The sequence below is a fragment of the Lissotriton vulgaris genome, chromosome 3_2 (assembly GCF_964263255.1).
Source record: "Lissotriton vulgaris chromosome 3_2, aLisVul1.2, whole genome shotgun sequence".
Taxonomy (NCBI): Eukaryota; Metazoa; Chordata; class Amphibia; order Caudata; family Salamandridae; genus Lissotriton; species Lissotriton vulgaris.
The window spans coordinates 161,110,504-161,129,178 of record NC_141690.1 but is presented as its reverse complement, the minus strand read 5'-3'; the positions used below and the strand labels follow the sequence as shown (position 1 = coordinate 161,129,178).

The 18,675-nt window shown below is 41.7% G+C and overlaps 1 protein-coding gene across 2 annotated transcripts in view; it reads right to left on the bottom strand.

Moving 5' to 3' along the window:
- Window positions 1–18,675, bottom strand: part of SH3TC1 (SH3 domain and tetratricopeptide repeats 1) — a 368,620-nt gene that overhangs the window by 224,387 nt on the left and 125,558 nt on the right. For both annotated transcript variants that reach the window (XM_086964135.1, XM_086964136.1), the window contains exon 5: window positions 4,526–4,631. In XM_086964135.1, the coding sequence (XP_086820261.1) occupies window positions 4,526–4,631 (106 nt within the window). The remainder of the gene's footprint in view (window positions 1–4,525; window positions 4,632–18,675) is intronic.

The following is an 18,675-nucleotide window of genomic DNA, read 5'->3' as shown; positions in this document are numbered from 1 at the left end:
AACTAACTATTAGATTTGGTAGAAAAATTAATACCGTCATGGAAAGATTTAAATTTTATTCCAGAGTGCAAAAAGAAGATGAGTCTATTGAAAATTACGTAGCTGCTTTGCGCACTTTAGCTGGTTCTTGTTCTTTTGAGACAATAAATTTCGAACAAGTTTTAAGGGACCAGATTATGATGCGTACCAAAAGTAAAAAGATTCAAGAGCGTCTTTGGATGGGTACTGAGTCTTCTCTCAGTGCTGTGTTAAACATTGCCAAAGGCATTGAGCAATCTTAATTGTTCGTAGGTGAGATTAGAGGTCAGGAAGTTAAAACTTAAGTAGTAATTCCTGAGGTTTCTTTAGTAAAGAATTTTTCCAATTATAAGAAATCCTCATCTTTCCCTGCTAAAAAAGAGACTTTTGGGAAAGAAAATAAAACTTTTGTTAAAAAATCCCAAATGATATGTTACAGATGGGGAGCCAATGATCATGTAGGAAACTCTAGGGGTGACCGGCTTGGAACAAAATATGTATAAAATGTAAGAGACCAGGTCATTTTAACAAAATGTGTAAGTCTTCTCAGAAAGTAAATTTATTGTCATATGAAGAATGTGATGATCTGGAACAGCCTTCTGAAATCAATACCTTATTGTGTGTTGGAGATACTAAATGCAAGGGTTTTCCTAGTGATATTTTTATCAATGGAGAGGAAATATCAATGCTTATTGATTCGTGTGCCTGGTATACCATTAAAGGCAAAAATATTTTCAATAAATATTGGGGCACAACTAAATTATTACCACCTGATGTACATCCTGGTGAGTACTCAGGAAAGAAGATTGATCTTGAAGGATACATGTGGGCTGACATTAAATTCAAAGACAGAACAACTAGAGGGAAAGTGTATGTTGCCACTAAAGGTGCATCTATCTTGTGTTGGCCTCATCAACACGATTTAGGCATTAAACTTGATCCTAATGCTTCCCCACCTGTATATGTAGTACCACCTGAAAATGATTTTATTGTTCAAATGAAGAACACATTTTCTTCTATTTTCACTGATGATTTGGGAATTTTTGTTAATTTTAAACACTGCATCATTCTTAAAGAATCAGCTATTCCTGTTCGACATAAGGTCAGAAACGTACCTTTGGCTTATCGTGATAAATTGAAAGTGATTTTGTCCGATCTGGTTGCCAAGAAAATAATTGAACCTGTTGAATCATCACCATGGGTTTCGCCAGTAGTTTTATCCCTTAAGAGCAATGGCGAACTTCGTCTATGTGTAGATCTTCGCAGTTTAAACAAGGAGATCTGGATTGATAGACATCCCTCGCCTCATATTCATGAGCTTATTTCCACTCTTTCAGGTGCTTGCGTATTTTCAACACTTGATCTAGCTAGTGCCTATCATCAAGTAATTTTGCATGAGGATTCTAAATTTCTAACCACATTTATTACACTGGAAGGTATGTTCCAATATTGTCGAATGCCTTTTGGTTTAGCCAGTGCGGCATCTGTATTTCAACGACTCATGAAAGCAGTGTTAGAGGGTTGTGAGGGGGCCATTGCCTTTCAGGATGACATCCTGATTTATGGGAAAGATTTTGAGGACCATGACAGCAATCTGGAAAAAGTTTTAAAATGTGTTCAGGAAAAGGTTTGACACTAAAATTATCCAAATGCAAATTTAGACAAAGTAAAGTTGAATATCTTGGCCATGAAATTTCCTCTCAAGGTATTAAACCTAAACTTAATCACATTCAAAGCATATCAAAAGCACCGCACCATCGAATAAGGAACAATTAGTGTCATTTTTGGGTCTCACTGAATTTTATAGTAAATTTGTTCAAGATTATGCTTCAAAAGTACATCCTCTGAGAATGTTGTTAAAAAGAGATGTTAAATTTGTATGGAATAATGATCAACAATCTGCATTTGACTTATTGAAACAGGAAGTCATCAATGCTACTTTTTTGAGACCATTTGAGCTGGGTAAAGAATGCATAGTATGTGTTGATGCAAGCAATGTAGGTTTGGGTTCTGCGTTAATGCAGAAGGACAAAGTAGAAGAATATGTGGTTTTGTATGCTTCTAGGACCTTGCGGGTGCTGAGTACAACTATTCCACCATTGAGAAAGAGTTATTGGCGTGGACTTGGGCTTCTGAACATTTCAAATAATTTCTGTGGGGAACAAGGTTTTGACTAAGGACTGACCACAAACCTTTGATTAATATGTTGGCAGCTGGTGGTGGTAGGACCTTAAATGCACGCTTAGCACGTTTAGCAGCAAAATTGCAGGAATTCCAATGCATAGTTGAGTACGTTCCTGGAAGTTTAAATGTACATGCTGACTGCATGTCCAGGTTACCTTTAGTCAATTCTATTTGTATTGACAATGTAAGAAGTGATTCAGATGTTGTTTTTAACATCGATGATGTTAATGGTTGTAGTATTGCAGGTTTGTCTGAGGGTATTTCGGAGACCGATTGGAGAGTAGCAATGGGCAATGATACTAGTTTATCTTTTGTAGTAAGCTATTTACAACATGGTTGGCCCCAGGAAAGAAATTTGTCTGGTGATGTCTTATCCTTTTTTAAGGTAAAAGATGAACTTATGTTTGATCAGGGTTTCATAATTAGGTGTGACAAGATTGTTCCTCCGATTGCATTGAGAGAGAAAATTATTTCTATGGCCCATGAAGGCCATATGGGTATGTCTAGTACAACGAGGCGTATTCGTGAGTTCTACTGGTGGCTTGGAATTGATAAAATGGTTGATAAATGGGTCAGTTCATGTTCTCCTTCTGCTAAAAGTGACAAAACTGCCAAAGCTTTGACTGTGGGTGTGTCTCCTATTGAATTTGTCACGTGTCCTTGGAAAAAATTAGGGATTGATATCATTGGTCCTTTTGATTTGTCCACTCACAAGGAGGTATTTGCATTAGTTTTGGTTGATTACTTTTCGAAATGGCCAGAGCTTAAGTTTGTTGACAAAATTGGTTCTACTCAAGTAATTCAATTTTTAGATGAAGATTTCTGTAGGGAAGGCATTCCGGCTGAGATTGTGTCTGAGAATGGTCCACAATTTATCAGCAAGGAATTTGTATCTTTTCTAGAAAGGTGTGGTATAGTGCACAAAAGGGTGTCAAATTTCAACCCCCAGGCCAATGGTCAGACGGAGCGCTTTAACAGGGTTGTTAAAGAATCCATCCAATTAGCGGTTAAAAGTAATTTGGATTGGAGGAAGTCTTTGCGTGCCACGTTGTTATCTTATAGAACTTCCCCTAATTCTGTTACAGGCTTGTCTCCTTTTGAAATGCTTAGAGGTAAGAAGCCTGGTTCAAAGCTTCTTCCCTGGTGGATGAAAGTTAAATTTTCCTCTGAGTCTTCATTTGATTCTTCCTTAGTTAGGGAAAGGGTTTTGAAATACCAAGAAAAGATGAAAAACAACTATTTGTCATTGAACAACCGTTGTAGAAAGATCAAAGTTGGTGATTTTGTGCAAGTTAAGTTTGGTAGAGTTATTGGTAACAAATGGAATAAATGGTCTGATCCTTGTAGGGTGATAGAGTTATTTTCCAAAGCAGTTAGAGTTGAGGGAGGTAAAGTTTGGAATTTTAGAAGGATTTCTCTTTGTAAAGGCTTGAATATGGACGCAAACCTATATGCGAATTCTTCTCCAACTAATTTTGATTCTGTGGGGGGTCATTCTCATGACAAATTTAAAAAGTCTGACAGGGAAGATGATACGTCCTATTCTGCCATGGTTGATACTTTTGGGTGTGGAAGATTTGGATGGTTCCATGCCTGTGGTTAATAACCGTACTCCGGTTGTTGACATAAGAGTTTCTGACAATGAGAATGTTGATAACTTTGTTGTACAGAATTCTGATGTTTCTGATTTTGTTTTAAGGAAAAGTTCACGTATCAAACATGTTCCTGTAAAGTTGCAAGACTATTTTCATTGATTGCAAGATTATTTTCTTTGTTTTCTTTTTGTTTCATTTTCTGGATTATAATTTTTTTTGTTGTTTTTTTTGTTTTTTTTAAAAGGGGGAAGGTGTGTAGCATTCTCATATTACTGTTCTAATGGAACTATTATTATATGTTCTTGCTTCAACATTCTGTATGTGCCTCAAGCAGCAGTTATATCCAGACATCGCTTGAAGGTGGTTGTGTAAGCTGTCTCTACCAATAAACTACCTTCAAATTACCCCTCTACTCGTTTGGCTTTCTACACTAGGCATAAAGATTGTATCACTGGAATTCTTGCATAGGAATCATGGTGTCTAACAGGTGTCTGTGTTTGCTCCCATTCTCTCTACCTGTGCTCAGTCTCCTGAAATGTTCCTTTTAAACGTTATTTTGCCTTCAAATCAAATCAATGTCATAATTAAAGAGTGTGTCTGAAGGGATAAACATCTAATGGTTGAGGATTTGAAGACTATCAGAGACCAGTAAGAATGAGATGCAAGAAAAATGTACAACATAACACAGCTGATTGCTGAAAAGAGTGTATTAGTGTGAAATACATTACCAAGTGAATAGTAAGTGGAGAATTTCCATATTTCTTCAAATGTTTTGAATGTCACAATTATAAGGTCTTGGTCACTGTGAATGGACAACAGTCTGGCCGATAGCTCCTAGAGTAGAGAAAAATAATCATGATGTTCTTGTTAATTCTAAAACCTAAATACACTAACAATTGATATACCTGCATTCCTTAGTTTCATATACAGTTATTTAAAGAACTGTCAATACAGTAACATTTTATTTGTGGTCAGTGACTTTCCTTAAATCATTTTCCAAACTGCGTCTTCTGATGCCTTTGCTTGTCATTTGCATTTCCACTTTCTCATTGTCACACCCGGTTTGAGGGGAATATAGGGTGGGCAGGGGCTAATTGGCCACAACCATAGGGATTAGGGACCTTTGCTTCTGTTTTCGTGGGGTTCATCCTATTGTGGAACGCACACTAGACCAAATAACCCCTACAACACTTGACTCTCAGGGCAGCAGTTTAGGACATTTCAGGGCAGGATAGAGGCTCGGAGCTCAAGCAGTTCACTAATAGTCACAATAAGGCACTCGCAGCTGGGGAATTTCTTCCTCCCATCTGGGGTAGAGAGTTATGGTACTCTGGGTGCAACAAATGCAGGTTTCTCTGAACTCCTTCTGTGGTGCTAGCTGGAAAGAGCACACTGGGGAATCATAGGATTATGCTGGATCATCCTGGCTGGTCATGGAAGCTGGGATATCCTTGGGCATAATTGAATCAACTCTGAGCAACATCCCATAGCGTCTCCTGAACCACTCCTCTCTCGAACTGACAGTTGACTTCTCCTCCTAGGGCAGATGGCTCCTGCAGAAAACGTTGACCCTTCTACCCTATCAGCAGGCAGGACATTTCTCAGGTTTCAGACAAACTGACAGATGTACAGGAGGATGCACAGCCTTGAGACGACAACCAGTCTCCTGGAGGTAAGAGGACATCAGCGATACCAGCCCCGGATTATAGCAACTCTCCAGGGGAATCAAGCTTTACAACACAAATTTTACAACGCACTACCATTACAACAAAACTTTTACAACGCAACATCCATTACAACGCATGCTATTACAACGCAACCATTACAACACATGACACTACAACGCATACCACTACAACGCATGTCATTACAACGCATACCATTACAGCGCATACCATTACAATGCATAGTACCCTTACACTATCCAACACTTACCCTACTGTTGCACCCCCTGGAGTTAGAATAGTAATTTTTACCCCTACACTATCCAACACTTACCCTACTGTTGCACCCCCTGGAGTTAGAATAGTAATTTTAACCCCTACACTATCCAACACTTACCCTACTGTTGCACCCTCTGGAATAGAATAGTAATTTTTACCCCTACACTATCCAACACTTACCCTACTGTTGCAACCCCTGGAGTTAGAATAGTAATTTTTACCCCTACACTATCCAATACTTACCATACATGCAATGTAATGGTATGCGTTGTAAAGGTAGTATGTGTTGTAATGGAATGCGTTGTAAAGGTAGTTTTTAAAAATTCGTTGTAATGGCATGTTTTGTAAAGGATGTTGCGTTGTAAAAAATGCATTGTAATGGCATGCTTTGTAAAAGTATGCGTTGTAACGTCATACATCCCTCTCCAAGTACTTTACAGAATCTAAAATCCAGGAAAACAGTTTTGAGTAGTTCCTTTTCGCATTTCATCTTCTAGCTTCTGCACAGGCACGGTTCTTGAGTAAGGGCATGAGTCTGCCAGGAGGTAGAGGTGAGGCTGGCTCCAAGTACGAGTGCTTATAACATGAACACAATAAGTGTAAAGCTCTGCACCTGGCTGACATCAGCCGTCCTGAATGGAACATTCAAAGGGAAGAAAAAAGGGCCAGGCTCTGCCCATAAACTTCTTTCCCTCTAGCAAATACATTTCATCCCCAGTCCCTTGCCATCAACCAAATGGAAGTGCTAAGGATGATTAATCAGCAATCATCTGCTAAAAAGGTTACCAAAGAGTTTCTCCATCCATCCACACTTCAGAGTTTAGGATTATAGAGTTATAGACAATACACTTTCAGTGTCCAGGGAGGATGTACCATAACCTCAATTTTGCACCCTGTCAAACCAGGGTCAATCCAGAATGGATCCCTCTGGTTTCAGCATTCACACCCCTGCAAACAACAAGTCCTGCTTTCATGCAAGCCATGCAAATACATTCACTTTACATACATAACGAAATGTCAGTACAATGTTTGTGCAAGCTGTGTAAACAGAGCTTTAAACAAGGGGGGTTTAAGCATTGTGCTCTCACTTTGATAAAATGGCCTTTCCAACACTATGGATTCAAAATTGTATGCCACCAACTCAGAGTACATCTCCCAATAACAAAGGCTGTAGTTTTTAGTCTGCTATGGAGTGCGCTTTCGGTGCACCTCCTGGTCTCAGAACAAGGTCCTGAGTCTCGTATTCAAATTCAGGTCTAGGACTCAGTGCGCATGTGGAATTTCATGTGTGCTGGAGCCAAAAGAAAATCAGGATACCAGTTTCTCATGCATTTGGATAACTAAAGACGGGAGTGCACATCAGCTTGCCATGTAGGGCTCATTCCGCTCCCAAAACTTAGGCATGTGCAGGCGGCAGAAATATGCACCTTAATATGCACCTAACAGTGAAGATTAAGATGGAGCGAGCATTCCTAGTCTCCTAAATTTCTTTTTATCAGGTTTAAAAAAATAAAAAGGGTTTAAAAATGTTATTACAGAATTTGGATAGTAGGATTATAAAATGTATGAAAAGGGGCTTCATATTGATTACTGGCATTTACATATCAGAATCATATAGACTGTTGTGTAGCTTTTTATTTCCCACAAGATCGTCTACATGTGAGTCAGATGCTCCTTATCATGTAGAATACTTATCATGTATTTGCAGTGTTTTACGTTTCCAACACTTTTCCCAGCTAAAATATTTGAATATTCCCTTTTCGGAGGACAAAAAATAAGGATGAGGATTAGTTGACATAACTCAGGCCGCCTTATATGCTTATTCCGTTACTTCCTTAAACATTTTCCTGCTTTCCTCCGCCTTTGGAGAAATAAACAGGTAGCAGAGGGATAAGGAAGAGTTCTCTCTTGCTCCACAGTGCAATGGTTTGAAGGTAAAAAGGTTTTTTCCAAGCTGAAATTTCCGCTACCTGAGACTCTTTCACTGTATGCCTGTTACAGAGTTGTTTTTTTTTTATTTAAAGATTTTTTATTGAAAAATAAAAGTGGCATATACATTGGCAGTCTTACAACAGTGCAAGAGAGAAAGAGAGAGACGAAAGAAGAAGGAAAGAGGGGGGGGGGGCTTCTTTAAATGTTCGTCGAGTGGTTTCCACATGTGCTCTTGGGGCGTGTGTTCTTTCGAGAAGTTGCCTGTAATGTTATCTGCTCCTCTTAGGAAGGTGACCCAGTTGATCCATGCTTTGAAGTTTGCTTTCGCCGTGTTCTTCCAGTTCGTTAAGATTATCTTTAGGGCTGCTGTCAGGAGCAGGTCTAGAAGATCTCTTTCTTCCCTGCTGTTCAGGTTTGCCGTTACGTGCCCTGTCGCCAAGGTCGCATAATTTATCATTAAGTCTGTTTTGAACATGTCGTTTATGAACGCGTTTATCTGGGCCCAGAACTTCTTGACTTTGACGCATCCAACGGTGAGGTGTTCAAGTGTGCCCTCCTCTTTCTGGCAGTTCCAGCATTCGCCTGATTCTGCTATGCCACTTTTATGGAGCCTTGATGGGGTCCAGTAGGCTCTGTGGAGTAGCCAGTATTTTGTTTGTGCCAGTTGGGGGGTGATCTTGCTTTTTGTAGCTGAGGCCCACATTTGCGCCTGTTCCTTTTCGTTTAGCTGTCTGCCTAGGTGTGTTGCCCATGAGTTTGTTGTCTTCTTGTTTAGAGACAGGGTCGTTGGGGCGAGTAGTTTGTAGATCTTCGCGGTCTGGTGTCCTGCCGAGTTTAGCATTTGCACGTACTTGACGATGCCCGGTTCCTCTCGGGTCAGGTTTGCTCTGGTTATGGCAGTCCTTATTTTCAGAAATGTGTATAGCTCTTTGTTGGGGAGGTTAAATAGTTGTTGTAGGTTTGAGAAGGTTAGCTGCTTCCCCTTCGTTTCTATTTGTTTGGGAAGGCTTATTCCCTTTTTTATCCATGTGTCATCGTTCATTATTGCTCCTTGATATGATATTTTTGTGTTGAGCCAGATGGATTCCCATGTTGTACCTCTTAGTTTCTGTGCCATTCGCCTGTCTACTACCATCAGCGCTTCTCTGGTGTGCTTCAGTATCGTGTTCGACCATAGGGGGTGTTTGTTTGCAGTTAAAATCGCTGTCGGTTGTAAGCCTCCCAGGAGCTCTCTTTCCAGTTCCAACCAGACTGGTTTGTATTGTTGTGTTTCGTCGATCCATGCGAATCCTTGTTTAGCTAGGCAGGCTGTCTGGTAGGTTTTGAAGTTTGCCAGGTTGAGGCCTCCTAGTTCCTTCGCTAGCCTCAGTTTGGGTAGGCTGATTCGTGGTTTTTTGTTTCTCCATAGGAAGGTGTTGATCAAGCTGTCCAGTTTTTTGTGGAAGCCTTCCGTCATTGGGATCGGTAGCATGTTTAGCGTGTAGTTTATTGCGGGTGTTATCATCATTTTTATCGTCTCTATCCTTCCCCACCAGCTGATGTATTTGGGCGACCACAGCTCTAGTCTATCTTTAACTTTTTTTAGCAGCGAGTCTTCGTTGTGCTGTATTGTTGATGTTAGGTCCCTCCCGAACTGTAGGCCTAGGTACTTGAGTGGTTTGGTTTGCCAGGCTAGGCCGGATTCTCCTAGTACCGATTTTGTGGTGTGGATGTTCATTGGTTTGCATTCCGATTTGTCCTTGTTGAGTTTGTATCCGGATGCTTCTGCGTATTCCCCTATTGTCTCCATTAGTGCTGTGATTGATATTGACGGGTTGGTGGTTGTGATGAGGATGTCATCTGCGTATGCTGCGAGTTTTACTGTTTCCCCTCCGATCTTGACACCCGTTATTCCCTCATTGTCTCTTATTTTTGCAAGTAGTGGTTCAAGTGCCAGTAGGAAGAGACCAGGTGACAGTGGGCATCCTTGCCTAGTTCCTCTTCCTAGTAGGAGCGACTCAGAAGTGCTCCCATTGACCACTATTTTTGCTCTTGGTTTGTTGTATAGGGCCATTATCATTGCTATGTACTTCTCCCCTAGTCCGAACTTTGTCATGCAGTTCCTAAGGAAGGGCCACGAGACTCTGTCAAAAGCCTTCTCTGCATCCAGTGCTATCATGACCGCCTGCTCATTGCTCTGTGTTGTGTGGTTGATCAGGTGGCACAGCAGCCTTGTGTTGTCTTGCGACAGCCTGTGTTTGATGTAGCCCACTTGTGAGTTGTGTATGATGTCGGGCAGGATTCTATTCAGTCTGTTCGCAAGCACCTTTGCATAAATTTTGCAGTCTACGTTTATGAGTGATATAGGTCTGTAGTTTTGCGGGTGTTGGTGGTCTTTACCTTCCTTGGATATTATTGTGATGTTAGCCTCTCGCATAGTGTTTGTCATCTCCCCTTTTTTTATGCAGGCGGTGTATGTTTCCGATAGTATTTTCTTGATTTTTAGGCAGAAGGTCTTGTAGAACACGGCGGAGTATCCGTCTGGTCCTGGGGCTTTGTTCCGTTTTAGCTGATTGATTGCGGCTTCGATTTCCTCTTCCGTTATGTCCGCCTCTAAGGGTGCTTTCTCCTCCTCCTTGAGTTTCGGTAGGTTGATGTCTTTGAGGAGGGAGTGGCCTCCGTCCTTGCTCAAGTTCTTATCTTCGGAATATAGATCCTGATAGAACTGTCTGAAGACCTCAAGTATGCCTTTGTTTGTTGTTTGCGATTTGTTGTTTTTGTCTGTTATTGCTGCTATCGTGTGTTGCCTTTGCTTCCCTTTGAGGTAGGATGCAAGCTGTTTCCCTGCTTTGTTTGCTCTGCATAGATTCACCGACTTGAATTTTGTTAGCCACGAACCTGCTCGTTCGCTTAGGATTCTGTTCAGTTCGTATTTTTTTTTGTGAGCGTGGTGAGTGTGTTCTTGTCTGTTATGTTTGCGCAATGGCCTCTCTCCAGTGCTTCTATTTCCCTTTCTATCTCCGAGATCTTCTTATTCCTGCTTCTGTTCATTCTTGATTTGATGTTTATCAGTTTGCCTCTTAATGTCGCCTTGAGTGCTTCCCAGATGGTGTCTTTCTCCACTTCGCCATTGTCGTTGTCCTCCAGGTAGTTCTTTAGTGCCTCCTCTATTTCTTTTACATTGTCTCTGTTCTGTAGGATGTCGTCATTGAGTCTCCACCTTCTCGTCATGCTTTCATTGTGTTTCCCGTTCAGGGCGAGGGATATGTGTGCATGATCGGAGATGGTTATTGGGGCTATCTCTGTGTTCTCGATTAGGTGCGTGTGGTTGTTGGACATCAATATATAGTCGATTCTGCTGTAGGAGTTGTGCGGGTGTGAATAAAAGGTGTATTCACGCGCTGTGGGGTGTTGTAGCCTCCATGGGTCTGCTAGGTGGTGCTTGATGCATAGATCTTTAAGGGTGTTGCTGCCTGGAGAGTTGTGGATTGGCAGGTTCTGGATTTCTTAATTTGGGTGGAAGTACCTCAGAATTGCTACTATTGCTCCTATTCATTCATAGATTGTATCAATTTTTGACCAAATTCTGAGTCTCTTCTCCTCCACTACTTTGGATTGCTCACCCTTGCTTGTGAATTGCAGTAGGAGGGTATTTGGCCCAGTTTGTAGCTCCGCAGGATGGACCAGAGCCTCCTCCTACCACGTATGAGCCCCCCCCAACCACGTATGGCAATTGGCACAAGCAGTGTAAGATCTATAGATTCCAGTTCCAATTGTCTGCAAGAGAACAGTAAGTTCAGCTTGAGCAATTCGCCTGAACATATGAATGGCAGATACAATGGTGGTGGGAGGAGATTGTGACATCCGTTCTTTGATTATTTGAGGGTCTGTGTCTGGAGAGGGGGCAGCGATAGAGAGAAACGTGGCAATACAGAATATACTGTGATGGACTCCAGGGGGCCCATTCACAGAACTAATCTGAGACAAAATCCTAAACTTGCTACTTTTGGTATTCACAGAAGACACTTACGATTTTTTGTATTCACAGAATGCAGTTACGATCCTAACTATACGTCCGCACTCAGGCTGGAATTTCCGCACACAGACCGTACTCTCCGCACCCGGACCGTACTCTCTGGCTAGGGCCATACTCTCCGGCTCAAGCCGTAATCTCCGGCTGGGGGCGGATAAAGTGTAATCAATGGGGCAGATTGCAATTTTTACAAAAAGGAACATTAGGAATGTGTGATAAATGGTAAAGGAGGACATGAAAAACAGTCTGGGCATGGAAAATGGTACGGCCAGACAATACATCATAACCCAGAAATGTTTTCCCCCTTGAATCATGGTACATGCAGGGCACAGTTTGCAATCCCCTCAGTGTTGACTGCGGTGACACAAAGATTACGGCTCGAGACGGAGAATACGGCCCTAAACGGAGACTACGGTCCGGGTGGGGAAATTTTAGCCTGAGTGTGGACGTAACATTAGGAGTCGTAAGTGTATTCTGTGAATACCAAAAATCATAAGTGCCTTCTGTGAATACCAAAAGTAGTAAGTTTAACATTTTGTCTCAGCTAAGTTCTGTGAATCGGCCACTAGGAGTGTAGCATGTTAGGAACCCCGGGAGAGACTATTACCGTGTCAGGCTCACTCTACCTCTTAGCACCTCCAAGTGTGTCCCTAAATTTGCTTCCTGTGGGTTCCCCAGGTCACTGCACCACTGTTTGCGGTAATTTTCAGTCTAGCTATGTGGTTTTCTTTTCGTTGTTTTCCCTTTTATGGTGTATTGAGTTAAGCCTTTTGGCCCCTTGAAGAAATATATGTGCTCCAAAACTGTTCACGATACAGACCGTGCCTTGTTCTGCATGTATCATTTGTGTCCATAATACAGCACGGGCGCAGAGGCAAAGTGATTCCCTCATTTGCTTGGGCCACACCCCTATGCAAATTAGGGAAAGGCCTCTAACTATCGCGCTGGAGCTACATGTGCACAAGCGTTGGCAGCCACTTCTGTAACATCAAAGTGCCCATGGCGCACAAACTTGGCGCAAAAGGCTGTTTCTCCTCCAATGCACTTCTGTAATACGGCCCAAGGAGTCCCACTGTGACTGTTGATCTGTGGCTCAGTCTCCCAGCTACAAAGGTTGTAATCCATCTCCTTTGGTAGGTTGCAGTCTCGGACGGTAAAACGGAAGCATAGGCTTCAGTCTTCGTTAGATGTTCCCTTGACCCTCTGGCCCACATCTCAACTCTTTTCTCTCACACTCTTTTTAACGGTAACAACACCAATGGTACCCAAGCATGACTTTGAGGGGTAAGGTCAAAAGACTTGGCAGAAGATGATGTAGGGAAGTAAGAGAACACAACATGGAGAAAAGGGGGCTACAGAATGGTTGTCCATATAAGAGAAACACCGAATTCAAAAGAACCAATAATAACAAGGGAGGGGAGAGTTGAAGGCCAGTAGGTAAATGAGGGAAACGTGGAACCTTTATAAGAAGAACCCTAAAGGTATTGGAGGCCTAAAGGTATTGTGTTTACTTTTTCCCTGCACAGAGTGCTGAGGTCCTTGCACATTAAGGAAGAAGAATGGCTTCCAACTAAAGTGGTTGGATGCAGTTTACCTGTGATGTCAACAGGAATCTGGACTCAGAAGTACTGAATATTTTCCAGAATAAAAGTTTTACAGCAGACAACACGTTGTGCTGCTCCGGTGTCACCTTCTATGTTCACTGCACAAAATATTTCAAACACTGGAGCATTTATCCATTCTTTTTCACCTCAGTCTCTTGCCTTGTAACATAGATCAGCATTTAAAAACAAAATGGGTTGAAAATACTCCCTATTTCACATCATCATTGGCAAAGGGAAACTGAAAATTAGACATAAGAATATCAAAAAGTTCAGCAGCTGTACACTTGGGGCAGGTATCAAATTAAGACCGTAATCACCTTTCTAGAATCTATGCAGAAATGTAATTAATCATCAGTGTTGACACTATAACAGCTATTTCAGGGACTGCGTGAGGGTGTGTTGCTGAGTTTTAATATATCTTGTGCTTTCTTACGCTTCAGCAGTGCTTTGGTAAATTCTGTACGTCTCTATTAGTTTGGTTAAGAAATCAGTGCACAAGTGCCCTCTTTACTGACGATCTTCTGATGACTAGCAAATATTTGGAGAATAATACCTCAATATGTTTTCGTTGCATCTTGTCTCTCCTGATGCAACAGATACTTTGAAGTTTGGTTATAATTAAGGAGAGTCTATTACTTCTGCGTTTGCGCTACAATAAGAATATAGACTTGTGTTCTACACGTCTTCTCTTCAGTTTGTTTAGAAAGCCAACATATATTTGGCTTTTCTTCAAATTATCAGATGGGATAGTATGCCTGTAATAATATTTACCTGTTCTATTATCTGACAAGGACCAGGCTATTTTCCTAAGAATGTGTTCTTACTTGTGGGTGATAATCACAGGCAGCTGGCAACGTTTGAAACTGATAGGGCATAATTATTTTTCCGGAGCGTACACCTGAAGTGAGTGAACTGGAGTGATTCTAGCTGAACAGAGGAAAAAATTATTTTGAAACAGAATTTGGATGAAAGCTAGGTTTCAAAACTAATATACTCGAAACATATTTGGATAATTGAGTGTGCTCTCATATTTGCAGGAGTGAGATTTTTAACCCAGGAGCAACAGAATTCATATTATCAGTTTTGTAGGGTGCCCCAAGTAATGTGTTTCCTTCCTGCACACAGGCCGCCACTTCACTGCAAGATCTTAATAACTTGATAACATGATTGGGTGTTTCAAAAATAAAATTCAACTGAAGTATTAGCCACCCAATTAATATTTTGTACACATCATATTCTATGCAAAAAATTGAATTCTTAGCTCCCACCGGTATTACAATGTATGGCGTGGTGAAATTTGCCGTCATTTATTTCTTTTTTAAGTTCAAAAAGATGTTATTATCAGAAGAAAGAAAGGGTGTCAGTACATACTACACAGTATCAAAAGCATATAGTTACAATACACAATAACGAATAAAAATCATACACAATTCGGACTTAATAATAGGAGGAGAAAGAAACAAAACCAAATATACGAAATACAAATAACATTATACTAAATAAGGATTAGGAACAGTTAGAGTATTCAAGGGGGTTTAAGAACTTCTTGCTGAGCTGGTTGGAGTTGGGAGCATCGCTTGGCACTAGCATCACTATACATAGTTGCAGGTGACCATAAATCTAAGCGTTTCGTCGCCATTTGTATAGGAAAGACAAAAGAAGTGTCTAGCCTGTGATTATGGCATAACATGGACCATCAAGCCTTGAAAGAAAGTTTTGTGAAATCTTTCCAATTTGTGGTGATTTGTTGGCAAGCAAACGCTAATAGCAAATCAATAATTCTAGTATTGAGTGTAACATTATCCCAGATGGATGACAAACTTCCTGGAAAAATATGAACAAAAGAGAAGGGAAATTTAGTTGCAAAAATTGAATTAATTTGGGACCAGACTTGTTCCCAGAAACTGTGGACATGTGTGCATGAGAATAGCATATGAAAGAAGTCAGCGTTTGGAGCGCAGCATGACCAACAGATATCTGGGACTGTCGTGAACCTTTTTCTTAAAACTGTCGGTGTAAACAGAAGTCGATTGTAGACAGAAAATAATGTTTGCGTTGCACCGGATGCACAGGAGGATTTACGGATATTGGTCCAGAGAGCAGTCCATAATGACATTGGCCATGAAGTACCAAAAATTTGTTCCCAAGCCAACTCCGTTTTTGATTTCTGTGTGTTGATGTCAATTAGGTGATGGGAGCCCTAGGAGAGCTTCGTAAAAGAGAAAAAGACTGTGAAGAAATGTCCAACCCTGTGGTTGGAGTCTGGGAAGTAGGTAATCGAGAATAAGTATCCATGACTGTTTTTTTTAGGAGTATATATTTATTGTTAAATGAATTGGGTAAATGGTATAGTTGACTAAGCGAAGCAACAGATAAAAAGTTTGATTGTGAAAACAATTGATTTAGCCAGAGAAGGCCCTTTTGTCTCCATGTTTTCCAATAAATGGGTTTGTTTTTAATGAGCAGATTGTTGAGTTAAGAAATAATTCTATGGTAAGAGGAGGTGAAATAGGATATGCATATAGAAACTGTGTCCGGGATGGAAGGCTTCAAGTATACATTCATTTACTTCTTGATCCAGTGACTACCTCCAGATGTCAATATTTCGCCTTTTATATCATACAAAAAGCTACTTATTTCGCCACTCATCCACCTGAGGTATAAAACTACTCTCTGGCTAGTAATTCTCAAGTGCAGGAAATGAAGATGCAAAATCAAGGTTTTTTAACCTCTCTGGCTCTTCAAATCTGGTATGCTTTCTATTTGAATATCAGAGTGCCTTTCATGCTGTTACCTTCCAGGAGCTTTGTTAAAATCAGATGCACAAATGCCACCCTTCTCCCCAACGTAAATGACCTACTACATGCTCCTTTTACTGTGTCTGTTAATGCAATAGTTTCTCTTTTACTGACTTGTAAATCACTAATACCCTTTTGGCATTAAAAATGAAATAATTAATTACTAAATATTTGCAATACTAGACAACATTCTTTTCTTACAGTTGTGCCAACTGTACTTTCTGCCTGACTGCAACATTAAAATATTGTAGCTCACAGCAACTTCATGGAGCAACCATAAAAGCCTAACACCAACTGTACTGAGATTATGGCCTGAATACAGTGAGTGAGAAAACGGCAATGAGTTTCCATCTTATCCCTTTTTTTGGTCTTAGCTAAATGTAGCTCTGCCTATCTGTTGGTCAGACCTATCTTTACAAATTGCATACCGTGGACTTTTTGGTCCGTCCCTTCATCATGAGATGTTGACTTTGCTGTCTCATTTTGATTCAATGGCTTTCTCCCTATTCATTTGCTTATCCAGCCAAGCTGCATTTTAGTCTCAAAGTGTTCTAACTGGTTAACTCGTATCCATCCATGGCGGATGTTGCTTTCATTCAGGAACTGCTTTTTAGTTATGGCAATAGCCAAGACAGTATGATTTGAATAAATTATATGTATGCTATACTTACTTAATTATAAGAGCTTTCAACTGGCACTCTGCAACCTTGGTCTGTTATTGTGTCATTCACATCTGACGTCCGCACACTACAGCATACACAGTGGGACAGTGGGTCAGCCCACTCCGGCGATTGGATGACTTTACTGTGAGTAATGCCATTCTGCCCTTTCACAAGGAGCATTTCCACACACAAAGTAGTACCCTGAAGTGTACGCGACTGTGAGGTTTTTGAGACCCAAAAATAATTAATCAGTGTTCTTTTTGCTTTTGTTTATTTGGAGTGATGACAGTTTTGCCAAGAATACATTTGACAAAGCCAAAAGATGGCAGCCAACGCCTTCCCACATAATTCTGTGTCAGGACCGGAGGCGAGGATTATGCCTTATCTTTATCCACTTTATTGAATAGTAGCCATTTATAGGTCGAGCCTGAGCCAGCGTGCACGCGCTACTCTGGTGATCTATAGAAGGTACTGTACAGAGGTGAAGCCCCGCCCACATTTTTCATTGACTTGTGTCTTTTCCCTTCGTAAATGCTGGCCTCTGATTGCTTAATTGGCTTGTTCGTCCCTCCTTAGTACGGCCATGTCGTCAATTATATCCTTCCACGGCTACTGGGCCCTTTACTTGGTTGTTACACAGGACCTATGTAATTTTCCTTATTTTCTCCTACCTCAAGCATGAGGAAGGCCTGTTAAGGCCCAGGAGACGGGGCAGGCCGGGTTAGACCCGGGAGGCAGCAGCTCTCCTCCTCGGCTCTCTAGCTTCCTGTCACCCGGGCAGTGGTGGAGTCTCGAGGACGCTGCCCGTCACACTTAATTACCTGCAAGCCACTCGAGGACTGCAGTGTTTAGGGGCTTGAGGAGGAGATCGGATTCTGTGGACCGTTCCACTGGGCTGGTGAAGGACAAAGCCTCTGAAGGAATAGACAAACACGGATTTGCCTGCTTCTCAGATACAGGAGGCGGCGCTGGCGGCGGCAGAAAGCTGGGGACAGGCGGCAGGGGGCTCCTGATTCAAACTGACAGATGAAAAAAAGTGCCAGTGCTCAGGACAGATGGCTTCTGGCAGCACTGGAAATGCTTACTTTGATGCGAAATTCCAATGCGTTGCGGAGTGAAGTCCTCCATTCTAGCCACTTTCAGATAAAAATTCGGCAGTGCAGCCAGCGGCAAATAGTGATTTTCCAAACATCGCATGAAACATCAGTGGAAGTGCTGGGGTTTAAATAAGCTACTTAATTGCAGCAACTATTGGGTGCATTTCTGCAGTGCTGGTGCTTAATTATTCCTAAAGGTTTCAGGTCTCCAATTGTGTACCTGTCAATGTTTCCAGACAATCGTGTCGTGTACCTAATACTTTTTAAATTACCGCCCCATCTCGCTCCTTCCATTCCCGGCAAAAGTCATCGAGAAAGCTGTCAACAACCAGCTCCCCGCCTTCCTCGAAGCCAACAAATCCCTCGACTCCTCACAGTCCGGCTTCCGAGCAAAACACAGCACTGAGACCGCCCTCATCGCAGCAACAGATGACATTCGAACTCTACTGGACAATGGAGACACAGTCGCCCTCATCCTCCTCGACCTCTCCGCAGCCTTCGACACAGTCTGCCATAGCACCCTTCTACAGCGCCTCAGAAACATCGGAATCCAAGGAAAAGCACTAGAATGGATCACCTCGTTCCTCACCGGAAGAACCCAGAGAGTCCGCCTTCCACCATTCAAGTCAGTGGCCACTGAAGTCATCTGCGGCGTACCACAAGGATCTTCACTCAGCCCCACCCTTTTCAACGTATACATGAGCCCCCTCGAGGCCATCGCCCGCCAACACAACCTCAACATCATCTCCTACGCGGATGACACTCAACTGATACTATCACTCACCAATGACCCTAGCACCGCCAAAACTAACCTACACGAAGGAATGAAA